Source organism: Polyodon spathula, chromosome 13, assembly GCF_017654505.1.
Source record: "Polyodon spathula isolate WHYD16114869_AA chromosome 13, ASM1765450v1, whole genome shotgun sequence".
NCBI lineage: Eukaryota > Metazoa > Chordata > Actinopteri > Acipenseriformes > Polyodontidae > Polyodon > Polyodon spathula.
Genome location: NC_054546.1, coordinates 37,619,365 through 37,635,312, shown reverse-complemented (window position 1 = coordinate 37,635,312; position 15,948 = coordinate 37,619,365). Strand labels below are relative to the sequence as shown.

General features: G+C 35.1%; 2 protein-coding genes across 7 annotated transcripts; one reads left to right on the top strand and one right to left on the bottom strand.

Annotated features, from left to right (window-relative positions):
• Positions 1-234: 234 nt before the first annotated feature.
• trappc2l (trafficking protein particle complex subunit 2L) lies at positions 235-3,005 on the top strand. The gene is made up of 5 exons (XM_041268438.1): positions 235-342; positions 950-1,122; positions 1,810-1,897; positions 2,524-2,603; positions 2,814-3,005. The coding sequence occupies exons 1-5, from the start codon at positions 283-285 to the stop codon at positions 2,857-2,859; spliced, it is 447 nt and encodes a 148-aa protein (XP_041124372.1). The 5' UTR covers positions 235-282; the 3' UTR covers positions 2,860-3,005.
• A 162-nt stretch (positions 3,006-3,167) lies between these two features.
• Positions 3,168-8,403, bottom strand: LOC121325622 (polyadenylate-binding protein 2-B-like). Of its 6 annotated transcripts, XR_005951357.1 has the most exons (8): positions 8,190-8,403; positions 7,882-8,029; positions 7,249-7,360; positions 6,334-6,401; positions 5,331-5,437; positions 4,980-5,067; positions 4,414-4,650; positions 3,168-4,037 (listed from the first exon to the last, which is right to left on the bottom strand). XR_005951357.1 is itself a non-coding variant. In XM_041268435.1 (7 exons), the coding sequence occupies exons 1-6, from the start codon at positions 7,963-7,965 to the stop codon at positions 4,465-4,467; spliced, it is 645 nt and encodes a 214-aa protein (XP_041124369.1). In that variant the 5' UTR covers positions 7,966-8,183; the 3' UTR covers positions 3,168-4,037; positions 4,450-4,464. The 6 variants fall into 6 exon arrangements, 2 of the variants coding, with proteins under 2 accessions (XP_041124369.1, XP_041124370.1); XR_005951359.1 differs by lacking the exon at positions 7,882-8,029 and having other exon boundaries at positions 8,190-8,402; XR_005951356.1 differs by lacking the exon at positions 8,190-8,403 and having other exon boundaries at positions 7,882-8,183.
• Between the last annotated feature and the right edge of the window lie 7,545 nt (positions 8,404-15,948).

Sequence of the window (15,948 nt, the reverse complement as noted above, 5' to 3'; positions counted from 1 at the left end):
TAACAACATCGATACAAACGTATTGTGTTACAGATATATCTGTATTCAATTTAATTTAAAAAAGACTATAAATATAAATCTGTAATGCAAGTATAACCAAAATAAAATAAGCAATATTATGGCAACAAAACCTATAAGTAGACTACAACGTTATTTTGCTATCAAGAAAAACAAAAAATACTGTACACAATTGCTTTCTGCCACTTCCAAAGATTTATTTGTAAAGAGCTAAAAACATAACATCACATGATCAGGGTGTTTCGTGGTAATACCAGGTGACGCATGATGAGGTTTCTTCCAGTTACCAACATGGCGGTGTGTATTGCTGTCATCGCAAAAGAGGTAAGCAGAGCGTTCTTTGGGAATAAACTGGTGTAATCTGACTGTATTTGAATATCTACATAAGTTATGGCGGCAGTACAACAATCGTATTTGTTGGTGCAAGCCCGACTTCGAATAACTTTATAGGTGATGTGACGAGCCAGAAGCTTACAGTTGGGTGTAACCTCAGAGTTGTTACGTCTTGTTTGTCGTCGAACTCGTTTTTATTTGATTTTTTTTATTAGTCTAAAGAGATGTGTACTGGGTCGATTCGCATTACCTTTCGAGTCATGTAGCACTAACTAACTGTGAATACGAGTATTTACTGTTCTCCACGAAAGCCTGCTTCCATGTCCACTGCGCAGCTCCGTCAAGATTTAAAACTGATCCAGAAATCTGAATTTACAGTTACCATTCCAGGTTTTACTGCGTTTGAAAACTCATAGTAAAACCGGGAATGGACGAAACCGCTGTGCAATGGGAGCCATGTTTCAATCCCTACATATGTTGTAGAATACCATTGCACCAAAGCTGTTATGTATTGCATATGTAAACACAATATGCTGCCGACTACAAAGCAGCAGTTAGGTTTTATATTTTTTGTTCCAATGATTTTTTTCTCCAATAGAATTATCCTCTGTACATCCGGAGCATCCCCACGGAGAATGAGCTGAAGTTCCACTACACTGTGCACACCTCCCTGGATGTGGTGGAGGAGAAGATCTCGGCTGTGGGGAAGGCGCTTGTGGACCAAAGGGAGCTCTACCTGGGGCTGCTCTATCCAACCGAAGATTACAAAGTGTATCCTTCAGCTAATCAACTTGGAAGGATTACAAACGATGCACACTCAAACCAGATTTAAAGTTTGGAGGTTAATTTAGTTTTTAAACATTTTCAGAAGTTGTAGAAGTTTAGAATGCTTCCCAAAGCTTTAACTATGAATGTCAAGTACTTAATATTCGGTTTAGTGTTTATGCAGTAGTCTATGCACGGTTTGTGGTCATTTATTTACATGTGGTCTTACACGCGCTAATGTTAAAGTAACAGCACTCTAATGGAGGGCATCTTCTTGCAATGTCTTTCTGATCTGGTTACAAAGATTAAAAATACATTAAGGTTTAAACTAGTTTAATCCTAAAGGCTATAGATTTAGTAAATGAATGAGAATCTATGACACATGTGAATGAATATATATATATTTTTTCAATAAGAGCAGTATCCCAGCAATCCATGCCATCCTGGATGGCCATTGATAACATTTTCAGGTAGCCAAGGTAGTGACTCCAGCTAAATTAGAGTAAGGTTGGTGAGAAACAGAACCAAACTTTTTAGCACATCTAGGCTGGTATTGCCACAGCTTATTCCAGCCCCTCCATTATTGTTGTTTCTGAACAGACCTAGACATTAACAAACAACATTTGAATATCTCTTATTAAGATAAATATGCAGTCAAAACATTACTTTGTTCTTCCTTTACTACTTGCTAAGATATGGTTATGTCACTAACTCCAAAGTAAAGTTTGTGATTGTAGTGGACTCCTCAAACACAGCGCTCCGAGACAATGAGATACGCAGTGTAAGTGTTACGTAGTTTTGCCAGCCATTCCTTTCCTCAACACCCAACTGTATATACTGCTTTAACATCCTGTTCTTCTAAGCTTGTGAAAACCTGATACACAAGGAACCTCATTTAAAATGGTATACATTGAAACACAAATCCCGGTATGTGGTTTTCTTGCCAAACTGTTTATTGTCCTGTAAAAACACTGCAGTACCAATCTTGAAAGTAGTCTTGGACCCTTCAGCCCAATATAACCTTCTTTCATTATTGCATTTTCCTAGTTACTTTGTATTGAGTGGTAGTCATTAAGTTACAAATGAAGCAAACTATACAAGTTCTCTGTCTGCATACTAGTGTTATAGTTTGATATGCACATTTTTCTCCACAATTTATTTTTTTATTATAGCTGCTTTGGTGTCTACCTTATTTCTGACTAGATATAGTCTTTAAGGTTTATTTTATGATCTAAAGTGGTGGATCTACATACTACTACCCCTAACCCCCTCCTTAATAACAACTTAATTACAAACATTTTAGGCAGCGACATATTAACACTTGATTTTTTTTTTTTTTCCCCAAAGAGAAGTCTCACACAATTTAAAACAACTTTAAATGTTGTGCCCTTTGTTTCTTAATTTAAGATGTTCCGAAAGCTTCATAACTCATATACGGATGTGATGTGTAACCCCTTCTATAACCCTGGCGATCCCATTCAATCAAAGTAAGTAGATCTACAAGAAGAAAGTTTGCTGTTCCCATGTGCTATTTCCAGCCTCAGATTTTGTTCCATGTGTTTGGTCCTGCATCAACAATGCCAGAATTTTACTGTCAAACTTATTTTTAAATGTAATCTTTGGGACAACTAAGTTGAGTATTTATAATTCAAATTATATACCAGTGCAATTCTGATTTTTTGATTTCTCATTTCCAGGGCATTTGATAACATGGTTTCAGCCATGATGGTGCAAGTATGCTGATAAAATGATCTCCAACTTCCATTATTTCCTCTAATCTTCATAACGGCTGATTTGTACATAACCTAATTTAATTATGCTTCATTAATGTTTTATGTATAGTCTATTTGTCTATTGTGTGTAGTCTCAAATAAAATAAACCAACTTTATACCTGTCCCTATGGTGCAAGTTTGTAGATTGATTGCTAGGACACTGATAAAATCTTGTCCATAGTCTTATTTGCTTTCACGAAGAATGAAATCTGCAGTTCAGTACAAAGCATACACACGGCCTATTAATCTGTTTGAAGAAGTGAGCACTCCAGCAGATCTCCATTAACCAAGGTAATTTTATTTTAAATACTGTGGTTTTATTGGGTCAGAGTTAAATAGGTACAGATTGTTTGTCAGCTGAAGTTATCCTTTAACAAACCACATGTTAATTACAGTAAGATCTTTACATTATGACCACCAAAAGGAAATGTGTCCTAATAGGCTAATATATCTCCATAATGAAAGGGACTGACAGCATTCTAAATTGTTATTAAGTAATCTTGGAAAAGATAAATCTGGTCCCAAAAAAAAAAAATTCTAAACTCTTTGCTGGAAAAAATGTGCATATCAAATCAGTAATTCAGTCTCTATGCAGGTTACCTCTGACTAGACACAAACAAAAGTAACACCCCAGCAATATTACAGTAGTAGCCCATCATTAGTATGTATATTTTATTACAGAAAGTTAAAATTTTTGTAATAAAACAAAGCCTTTAATATGTAATATATACAAACGACAAAACATTCTCGTACAACCGCAATTCGTTACAGTACAGAAACATATTTAAACTAGCATTGGCTACTGATAGCAGTTTGAACCCCTCCCTCTCCAAAAAAAGAAATATATCATATGCAGTCTTTGATTTGGCATACGATTGTACAGTTATCTACAGAAAAAGCGTGCTATGCTGCAACAGCAGGCAGCCCCCAATCCCATTCTGCTAAAGAAACAGTTTCAATTGTGGTAGACTTGCTCCTGCAAACATGCCAAAAAATTAACAGTAGTTCTGAAAATGTACAACACAGTAAAATAAATGAACCATAGCAATGTTATCTTCACATCCACATTTCTCTTTATTTTCATTTTATTTTTCCATTTTAAATTTATTTAATAAGGAGAATACCAAGTTGGGATTCTTCCACCTCCCCTAAAATGAAAAAAAAAAAAAATTATACACATTACTGGCACAGCACTCTTTGTAAAGTTAGCACAAGAATTATTGATTTACTTTATCAATGCAATCACAGCAATTAATTGGAATTCTACGGTAGTGGATCAGTCACTAATATGGATCCTCCAGGTAACCCTGTATGAACAAGCTGGTCACAAGTTTACTGTATATGCCTCAAATGTTGTAAAATACATTAAAAGGGTGGACAACAACACTCCTATTGCACAGCAATTATGTTTTCTTGCACATGCCAAAGAGATGCATCAAAAGATCAGTTACAAAGCTCATAACAAGAAATTGCAAAAAAAAAAAACAAAAAAAAAAAAAACTGCTTTGCAATTGGGGTTATCACCTTTTGAAAGGCTTGGTCAGGACCTGCAGGATTTACCTGTGTCCTTTTTCCTCATGTGGACACCCGAGCCCCCGACTGTGGCAATGCTGACCTGAAGGAGCGGCCCCGCTGTCTTGGCTGGTAGCCGCTGCTGTTGTATCTGGAGGAGCGGAAGCCCCGCCCCCTCAAGCGCCCACCCCTTTGACTCCCCCTGTCCGTGGAGCTGATCCCAGGCATGTTGGTCCTTTTTGGAAGCACCTGCAAGACAAACCCTGACAGATTAAAGCTTAAAAGCAAACAGGATCTTGTTGTGGGAAGGGGAAAAAAGAAAAGCAAGCCAATAGTAAGCTGCTGACTATGTCTGAGATATTTGAAAATGTACTCATACAAAACTGTTTTATTAGAATGTTAAGAACCCTTACAATTGGCATTAGATGGCTAGGAATAAAAGTCAAACAGCTTTCTGAAGGATGAATACACAGACTTCCACTACAACACCCATTAAGTTTAGCTGGAAATGAGTAAAGGCAATTCCCTTTTATATATTTCTTCCACAATGTTTCAGATAAATTATTCCTGAAACGTACCTTTATGATTCTACCCCTAAACAGTGTCTCATCCAGAGCCATGGCTGTCTTCACAGAGTCCCGGTCTGAAAACTCAATGTATGCAAACCTGAATGAGAGGAGGAAAAAAAAAAAAAGGTTCCAAACTCTTAAAAATCACTGAAGTCCAAAGTAACCTCACTGTTCACTGTGCCAGTAAATAGTTTTGGCCTAAATGTTGGTCACTGTTGACTTTGCTTAATGATAGCTTGTGGTAGCCTCCCCAGTGTCAAGGTGTACCTTTATTAGTAATTGTAAACATTAACAGGATGTTGCATGTAGCACAGCACATAATCAAGTGCAATAAAGTAATTTCCTGTCCAGTGCACTCACCCCTTAGGATGTCCGGAGAATTTGTCACACAGAATTGTCACACGATTGACTGGACCACAGCCGTTGAAGTGAATTTCCAGCTCATCTGCAGTCGATCCATAATCCACCTTAAAACAATAAAAAAAAACAACATTTAAATAAAAAATTCATTTTAAAAATTACACTAATTTTCTGAAAATAAATTTATCATACAAAATGTATGTGTGTAGGCAAGGACATCTAACATCTGTAGAGAACTCGTGCTGTATTCACTGGTCCAATAATAAATAAAGTATTTGCTTTTTAGATGTGTAAATAATCCCAATAAAACTCTTCTAATGTGTCCACTTTTTCTTTATTTCATGGGTCCGTTTCATAAAAGGTCTGCAACTGCGATGTGTTTGCGAGGAACGCAGAGGTCGTCGCTGCAAACTTTACATAAAACACATCGCAAGTTACTCTTGCGATCTGCGTTGAGAAATCAGTAACTCGTAATTACATACAATGGCAGGTATGCCAAGGGAAGTCAATTTTTCAAAAGAATAAATTGATACAATTATTGAAATGGTTGGTCAACACAAACCCGTTCTATTAGGCAAATTGTCAGGAAGTTTAGTCAAAGAAAAGTGGCAGATGCAGTAAATACTGTCAAGGATCAGAGAATAGTAGATGAAATGGATAGATTTAGCAAGCAGAACAAAATTAAGGGAAATGAAAAATACCTTAAAATGGGAAAAAATTGTCTAAATATAATTGAAGTAGCTGCTGCTGGTATTGAGAGGGGATTGGAATAAGCAAAAAAAGAAAAAGTATACAACGAAGCTCTTCATGCTTCCTTAACCCAACATAAGCAAACACATATTTTGGTATCCATCTAAGTGAGCAATAATGAAAATAGATAGGTAAAAAAAAGTTACACAACTTGTTAATAAAATGCATGATTATTATTATAACATTATTACATAACACACACACAAACCAACTCTGTCTTCATTCACCCAGGCTGGATTACTACTATACTTACATTGCCCACATAGACCGATCTGTTATCAGCATCCACCTTCTCTTCAGCAGTCATTGGGTAGAACACACCTACAGTTTAAAGACCCATGCATATTAAATTAAGAGAAAGTACTTCTCCTACATATCACATACCTGTAGATATACTTTAAACCATCAAATTACATTTTCTATGGAAAAAATATAAACACAAGCTGTATTTGTGTAACATGATACATTTGAAATCAATATTTCTTCACAGAAAAAAATGCAAATCCTTTGTTTTGGCTACAAACTGCTGTGTCCTACTTTCAGGGCAGTCAAGTGAAGTGTCATGCAGGCTATGAAGCTCAGCATAGAAAATTGAGTTTTACCATCACTGTGGGTAGGAATACACCCAGCAATGTATCCTTTTTAGGCTTTATTTCATATTTTATATTGAGGCATAAAAGGCATATGAAGGGCTCTATTTCCAGAATTGACAGTTACACTTAGACTTCAATTTTACAGTTAAGCATTATGGCAAGTTATACCAATGCAGAATTGGTATAACTTGCCAGCTAAGCATGCTCAAAAAAAAAGACACAAATTCGCCTGCCCTTAAATGATGACAATCATTAATGGGTTAATGTACAACGTTTTAAAGAAGGCTAGCTTTTATCCATACTTTATAAACAAATTATCTAGCCAGAGGAAAACGTCTACCTCCAGGGTGATCGTGGGTGAAAAAAAACACAGTATATATCAGAGATATCAGGGCACATACTGCTAAATAATAATAATAATAATAATAATAATAATAATAATAATAACAACAACAACTCGGCAAGTTTAACTTGTCTCGTTTCATAACTGCATTTTGCATCCTACTCAAGTGTGTTATCACATCGTCTCTAGTAGTTTAGGATCTGGACTGGTAGTGGTTGTGTGTATCGCTTACCGCTTGCTTGTGGGCTCATTATCAGATGTTTCTCAGTTTCATACTGTACTTCTTTCAGTTTCTCTGCTTCTTCCTCCATTTCACGAACCCTGGCTTTGATGGCCTCCAACTCCTGTGGAGCACAAAGAAAAAGAAGAAAGAAAAAAAAACGTTCTTGATATGATTTCTCGTTTTCAGCTTCCCTATTGTTTAAGTGCGACCCGGAGCCTGCTTCTGTTGCCTGCAGACGAATTTTTATTTATTTTTATCTTTAATCCAGCGAATTTGGGCAAGTCCACAAATCGGGAAAAACGTGAAAAAAATAAGTTACTGCGGAACGCGAAGGCGGTATACCGGAATGGTTTGCGGGTTCGTTTTCTTTAGTCTTGCAAACATACATATTTTATGTGGATTCAAATAATAACATTAATGCTTTTTAAAGAGTATTTAATTATTATCTTAAAGAATGATGTAAGCACTGCGGCAGAGCATACCAGTAGCTACAGAGTGAACATAACACGTGTTTATCGGTCAATGTAGCTTAAGGATTGTAACGTATTCGCCGTTTTTAACAACATTAACAATAATAATAATAATAATAATAATAATAAATAAACAAATACAGCAAACAAATTATTTATCATCATCACTTACGGGGTCTTCAACATTATGGCCCCCCGTAAACTCCCCTTCCAGAAGACCGAGCCCTTCGTCAGCATAATGCCTATTGTCCGCCATATCACGACTCCAAACTGAAACCCCGCTTACTCTAGCCCCCGGATGCGTTTCTTCAACAAGGCCCCTTGGGTGTAAAAACCCGTTTTCAAATAAAATAAAGTTATCTGGAGCTGTAATGTGTCTATAATAATTACAATGTGTTAATAAAATATATCATTTTAATATATAATTCACAAATGATACACAACAGTTATTTGGGATTCAATATTTTGAAGCAGTTCTACCTCAACCCGGGGCTTCTGATAACCTCCTGATTGGAACTAGGATGCCCTATCCGTAAAATTAGGGGCAGGACAAGTCGCCGGTCGAGTTTTTATTAATGCCATCAGGGTCTTTTAATTAAAGTTGACAGCTGCACGTTCACCTGCATTGACACATGTGTTTTGTGTTCGGCATAAAAAAAAATAGTACCCTCTGCTAGGGACAGACCATTTTTAGATTAGTACTCCACTGTCAATCTCCCCACAGCAACAAGGATGAACATATATTTCTCAAAAAACAAGTAGATATAATTAATATATTCATTCTCTCTCTCTCTCTCTCTCTCTCTCTCTCTCTCTCTCTCTCTCTCTCTCTCTCTCTCTCTCTCTCTCTCTCCCTTTAATTATATGTAATATAAATATAATTTATTATATATATATATATATATATATATATATATATATATATATATATATATATATATATATATATGGTATCTTTAGAAAATCTTTGTTAGTGTATAACGTCATTAGAGAATAAACTATAGTAATTGATATATTGTTTTTTTTTTTTTTTTTTAATTATATTTCTTTACAAAACATGGCAAAGTACAAAAATGACCCCACAAAGTATATTTTAAAACTAGAATGGGGTGTTTTTATTTATTTATTTATTTATTTTTTGAACAACAACTAAGTATACCTTGGGGCATCTCTGATAGAAAGATTTGTGAACATGAAGAAAAAGTATGTGTGAAAAAACGAGTGGTATTTTTTGAAATAAGGCTGGAGGTTTTAACAATGTGGCAGTGAACCAGTTAAGATTTACTGGGCAATACCTGTAACTCAGCTTTAATGAGAGACTCATATAACTCAGTATGACAGCTGTATGATCCCCACACGCATTCCTCTTCCAATATACTTGCAATAATAACTGATTTACTACATTTTTTTTCCAATGAAGAGCAGACCCTGACCCATGGAAGATGCTTTGTAGTTGTGATTGAATGTTATTTTCCAATGTAATAGTCTTTCACTATAATGGAAAACCATGCAATTTGAAGAATGCGTGATTGTCTTCCAACACAGTACAAAACTGTTATTCAAAGAACACCAGGATATTACAATTTAGTGTGTTCTTTAAGGATAGACAGCTGGAAGCTGTTATTTTTTCCATCTTTGATGTTGGGAGTTACACTTATCACGTCTTCACAGCTAACCTGCCACCATTCGAGTCAATCTTTTATTTCAGACATCAACTTCTTTTCCTTAGACGTTTCCCTTATTGAAAAGCAAATCATTATCTTTTCCGAGAACAGAAATTAAAATACCTATTTACGTGCAAATGTGTATAAATGGCCTGAGCCGCTCTAAATTAAAATGAAAGTCTCTATAGTTTGCCATTCTGATTAATTAAACCCCTTAATTATTTATTGCTATATGTCAAATACATTGTCCCACAAATATAATTTTATTCCATGACACACTCAACTATTTTCAATTGCGTGTATTAGCTAGGTCTTTGTAATACTTCAATATTAATATTCATGAAAAGCGAAATTTAAGGAGTTTCCTCATAGGGGAATGTACTTTTATTTGGATGAACTGTGCTTCTGTATTTGCATGCATATAATGCATGATGCTTGGGTGAAACGAAATCATTCAAAGCTCAGAACAGAGGTTCAGGAAAACATATTCAAATAAAATACATCGGTTTTAATAAGAACCCCTTAGGAAATATGACGCAAATAGCAAAAGGTTCACATGTTGATCAAGCAGTGAAGGATTGATTTAAAATGACCTAAAACGTGCAGGATCATGCTGTTGTCTATATGAGGTTGTTTGCGTTATAGGGGAAAAAATGGCTTACTTTGACTTTGAGTTGATTTGACCAATCTGTACTTCCCCCAGATAAGCCACTGCAGATTTTAATACAGCATTTTACAGTATTGGAGAATCACCCTTGCTTACATCCTGGTACTAACTCTTAAGATAGGCAATGCTGTAGAATATGATCTGTAGAAATTAGTATGGTGCAGTTAGACAATAATATCAGACAACTCACTGTTTCATATTCAATTTTCTTTTTTTTTTATTACACAGATACAGAGCTCAACACAGACAATAACCTGTATTAGAATGTTTACAGCTTTACATGTCCAACACAGCGCACAATTAGAAAGAGAGAAAAAGCTAAAAAGGGGAAAGCATGCAAAAAAGGGAATAAAAATCTCCTGGCACAGTTCACTTCATCTAGCATGATCACATAACTGAAAATAGATATTTCTTTAACACATCAACCTTTCAATACAAACTCCAATTTGTTTTTTTGTTAGTTTTTTCTGTATTTAGATATTGCACGGTGCAATATATAACGCACCCCTACCTATATCAACTCAAACCTGCTCTTTTAGTAAAAAATGGCTTTTATAATACAAACTTCCGTACTTTTTTGCAAGGCTTCTTCAGAATAAAAATGTTTCCCATAGTAAAAAACAAACAAAAAAAAACCCATTAAAAATAACAGTTGAATTGTTACACAAAAAGTTTATCATTAATTATGCAAGAGATTAACTCTTAAGGGCACCAGGAAGGGATATCATGTTTAAAAGCTGCATCAACTCTGCTTGTTTTTATTCCTGGTAACAGTTTAGGGTGCAAAACCATTGATAAAACTAAGTGCTTTTGAAATTAAGTTTTCTTGAAGGAAACCTATATTTTCACTTGTAAAAGCGTGTTAAAAGAAATCAAAGTTATCCTCATATACCCATAATTTAATCCAACCTAATTAAAATGTTTTGGTTTTTTTGCTAAAAAAGGGAAGCAGATTAATCTGAAGATGCTTTGAGGAAAAAGTTAATAAAATGTCCCCTTCCCCACCAACCAGTCTTAACCTTTGTTGTCTGTATTGTTTTTTAGATCCTCTTGACTCTCCCTTTTATCAAAACAAAATTGAGCACAGCCCAGTTCTCCCCTCTCCTGGTAGTGTGGGTAGTCTTGATGACGCTGTATGAGTTTGGTTACATGATACAGGTACTCCACCTCTCATGAGCATTAGGACAGCTGCACCAGAGTTTTATTGAGATCCACAATGAGCAAAAGACTATATTTACCCTTTTACAATGAAATACAAAAAACCAAAAAAAACAGTCAATCAAGCAATCTAAATATTACATTTTATCTACATGCATTTTGGTTTGATTTTGGTTAACTTTAGAGGAAACTGTGGCAATTACATTTAGTTTTTTCATTTTTAAACACAGTTTGGTCTAACAGACATACAAACTCGACTGGAAACCTTAAATATGGCCATTCAGAAAGTGTATTAATGATTAAGATATTACTATTTGAATGTATAGCACCTGCTTCTATAACCCATGCAATCACTCTAGCCCGTGGATGTTATGCAGATGGACCTTATTTGATTAAATCCTTGCAGACAGACTTTTGGAAAAATAAAAGCTAAATATTCTGGCAGATGTATTTAACCCTTCCCAGTCCAAAGCTTTTTTAAAATATATATTGTTTATTAACAGCAATCATTTTGACAGTCTAGATTAAGAGTTATTGTTAGCTGAGGCATTCAGTTAAAAACACAAACTATAATGTGCTTTGACTGCTTAGCTTTAAATCTTCTCATAACCCTCCACCCTTGGTTTTCTTGTTTGTGCTTTGAGCATACATGTTTTTTTCAGATACTTTGGTTTTTAAATCTAGTTGTTTAAAGACAGGATTGTAGCCTCTCTAGTTTGTCTTTAGCGTCAAAACCGATTGCTGATCTAATCAGAAATGCTTTGGTCTCTGCTTAAATTATTTTGGAAGGTAAATGACATGGCAAGGGTTAAAGTACCAAAACAAAAGTGTTTTTTGCATCAAAATACATTCAGTGTATATCATGCAACTACTAATCTGTGTTGTAAAGCATGACAAATAATGAACACGCTATGCGGGCTACATGTTTTGGTTCCCACTTTGTAAAACATAAAGAACTTGAATGCAGTTTGCAAGGATGATAAATAACAATAACAATACTAAAAAGAAAATGACTGTACTTGTACTTACACAAAAAGTTTATCATTAATTATGCAAGAGATTAACTCTTAAGGGCACCAGGAAGGGATATCATGTTTAAAAGCTGCATCAACTCTGCTTGTTTTTATTCCTGGTAACAGTTTAGGGTGCAAAACTATTGATAAAACTAAGTGCTTTTGAAATTAAGTTTTCTTGAAGGAAACCTATATTTTCACTTGTAAAAGCGTGTTAAAAGAAATCAAAGTTATCCTCATATACCCATAATTTAATCCAACCTAATTAAAATGTTTTGGTTTTTTTTGCTAAAAAAGGGAAGCAGTTTAATCTGAAGATGCTTTGAACAGCATACCATTGTTTCAATGCATGGTTCACAATGTAGGTGTATAGCTTCTAAAACATTTAAATAAAAAAAGTGTCTTCTGTACTAAATGCAGCATTATTCTGGGCTGTCACCTACTTAATTCAGGCCAAGTTAGTTTTAAAATGTGGGTTTTAAGTGCTTGAGTTATTCTCAAGTAAGGGAAACTTGAGAGAAGTTTGGGAGTAATTTGTTGAATAGAAACAGATACAACATAGTTACCTGAAGGGTCGTCATCCTTATTAATCAAGTGTAGTTCACAAAAAATTCGACATTGAATACTCTTCGTATTCACCCATTTGAAGTCTGACAACTAAGTAAAAGAGTTTCTGTAAATTAAAGCATCAGCTCCTTGCCTGAAAGTTTCTGCTGGTCTGTATGTCTGCTAGAAGCACACTGCTCCTAAAATCCAGTGATTTGGTTCGCTTGTTTGTTTCTCTTTTCCAGGAATTGCTTCCAACCTGGTTCACCAAGCGCTCCGAGGTAGAGTGATCAATAATCCAGCCATTGAGGAGGGGAGGGGGAGGGGGAGGGGGGGGGGGGGGGGGAAAGCGTAACACTTGGAGAGGTGGAGACAAACACAGAGTGTCTACAAAGAGGATGCATCTCGCTCTAGATATATATATATATATATATATATATATATATATATATATATATATATATATATATATATATATATATATATATATATATATATATAAAGAATAAACACTTAAAAAACAGGGTACCCTGCAGTTAATCACATCTGAAATACTTTTATATATTACCTTTGTTTACGACATATGAAAAATAGACAATATACATATTTAACATGATAAATAAGTAGAGCAATCGCTAACAGCACTAACAAGTCAGTTCTATTTTTATTTAAATCTTTTTTTTTTGACTGTATGTGTCAGATTGGCAGACAGGTTTAACCAGTGGCTGCACGGGGAGCAACAAAAAATAAAAACCCTGCAAAGAAAATTAGCTGCAAACATTCAAGTTTGGTCAATTCAAGAGGCATTTGGCCAGATTTGATTTTCACCCTTTCGGAACGCCATCATATGCACCAAACACTACTCAGACCTGTGTGCTGATTATAAACTGGCAAGCAGAAGGGGGGCAGTCTCATTGGCTTACAAACATTCCAACCTGTGCAAACATGTCACCATACTGGCAGGGCTTGGAATTATTAGGCCTAACCGAGTCACTTCAGTAGGGGTGGTGTAGAGTGTACATGTGCCATTCTATAAGTTCAGTAACACTCCAGAGTGTTCAATATGGTGCAATATCTGCTCATCTAGGCTGTTTAATGGCACCTGCCTTTATCGCGTGCTGAATGTCTTCCCCTAGGCATGCAGATATTAGACCATAATTGAACACCTTGGAGTGAATTACTGCTTTCTTTTCTAAGATACGCTTGTACACAAGACCACAAAGACTCAGGTAACTAAAACGGGGATTAACTTTAATTATGGCACTGCTATACATATAGCGGCTTTTTAGAGGTACACAGTAAAAAAAAAAAAAGAAACTTTGATAAATATAATGTATTAATTTTAGAATGATAGGATCGGAGTTTTTGATATCACGTTTCTCGTGATTTGGTATCAGCCGCTATAAGGATAGCTATGCCATAATTCAAATTGAATTCCAGCATTTGTGTTTGTGTCACTCTGAGAGGCTCTCAAATCCAGATCTGCAGTCAGCATCCTGATTGAAGCCTGAATTTCCATACACTGTATAAATCCAGCCTTGCACATTGTGGGCCATGGTACCTTGCTCAAATCCTGCTGCTCTGACTATCACATATTCTACTTGGATTTAACTGTGCACCTGCCTAAACACAACCAGACATCATTGATTTGGATTTACTTGAATAAGCAGGACTTATCTGAGTTAAGGACATCTCTGTCTGTTGGTTTGTCATGTTTTGATGGTGTTACAAACTCAGGCTTTAGTGCACCTGTTCCACCTAACGGAGGGGTGCAAATCAAATCATAACAAATGTCTTTGCCGGGCACTAAGCGTTGTTTTGATTTATACACTGACTCAGATGTCTCAGTCACCAAAACACTGTCACTTCAGAAGTGTTCATTTCATTTCAGCACTTGCGTTCTTGATAATTTATATGTATCTTGTAACTCCCTTCCACGTCAATAAGCTCATAATGTACAATTACACATAAGAGGGATTCTTTTGGATCTTGTTTCTATGGAAACACTTGTCGTGTGCTAACGCTCTGGATATTGCAAACATGTGATAGGAGCTGGAAAAAAGTAATGAAGCTTTTTAAATGTATTAATGCCAAATTGTCCAGTATTATTAGGGGTTGACACAAACAGCACTGTACCACCAACCATTCTGTACAACCAACTTGATTTAGCTCGCATTAGCAATTTCTTTTTTAAGTGGTGCAATTATTTTGGTCCAGGCGGTGGGGCTAATACACACATTTTTAAATACCAGTATGTTTGTAAACATATTAAACATTAATTGGACATTGGAAAAAAAATTGTATATTACATTATCATCATGTTATACTGTAGGTTTTTACATTAATGCATGGGGGAAGTCAACCATGAATTACAAATAGTATTTCTTTTTTTTTTAAAATAATAATCTATATTTTTTTGTTCACCTGTAACACTTATTATCCAATATGTGTAAAATAAGTTCGGCTGACCATTTATTTTTTGTCAAATACAGAATAGTTATTAGTTTTGTAGTGTTTTGAGGCCCTAGAGAGCATTTTATTCCCCCAGTGCTAATATCTTTGATATGCTCAATTCAAAATCAGTCAATAACCCTATTCTGCTTTTCAATCAGTGCATATACCCTGTCCGTACAATTCATTCATTTATTATTTTGTTTGTAGTTTTTTACTGATAAAGCCAAACCTCTCAATCAGGGAAATATAAAAAAAAAATCTTATGTAAAAACCTTCCTAATATGTGCACATATAATAAAGCATGCAGTGCTCATTCCAAGTTTCACAGACAGAGAAAGAGAATTCTCTAACACAGCAACACATGTTCTCTGCATTGGCAGGACCGCCTGGCTACCTCTTATTTATACAGTTAAAAATCATTTGTCTTCAGTTTTGTTTAGTTTTTTTGTTTTGTTTTGCTTTTATTCTAGTTACACATACATGACGGATTTAGCAAATCTGGAAAAACTGAGCTTCTGAATGAGTACTCTACAATTCCTTCAATAAAAAAAGAAAGCTTTAAAAAGAAAATCTCTATTCTAAACATTATACTTTAAAGGTTTCTGTTATTTGGCAAACATATTTTTGGACCTCTTAAATACTATATACATTCACATTAAGTTATTATTATTATTATTATTATTATTATTATTATTATTATTATTATTATTATTTTAAATATATTCATATATATTGCC

Coding starts and splice junctions, on each gene's coding strand:
- trappc2l (XM_041268438.1), top strand. CDS start 283: ATGATGAGGTTTCTTCCAGTTACCAACATGGCGGTGTGTATTGCTGTC. Junction 1,123..1,809: donor CCAACCGAAGATTACAAAGT/GTATCCTTCAGC, acceptor CTACTTGCTAAG/ATATGGTTATGTCACTAACT. Junction 1,898..2,523: donor GAGACAATGAGATACGCAGT/GTAAGTGTTACG, acceptor TCTTAATTTAAG/ATGTTCCGAAAGCTTCATAA.
- LOC121325622 (XM_041268435.1), bottom strand. CDS start 7,965: ATGGCGGACAATAGGCATTATGCTGACGAAGGGCTCGGTCTTCTGGAA. Junction 7,361..7,881: donor GCCATAATGTTGAAGACCCC/GTAAGTGATGAT, acceptor TGTGCTCCACAG/GAGTTGGAGGCCATCAAAGC. Junction 5,068..5,330: donor TTCTCCGGACATCCTAAGGG/GTGAGTGCACTG, acceptor CCTCTCATTCAG/GTTTGCATACATTGAGTTTT.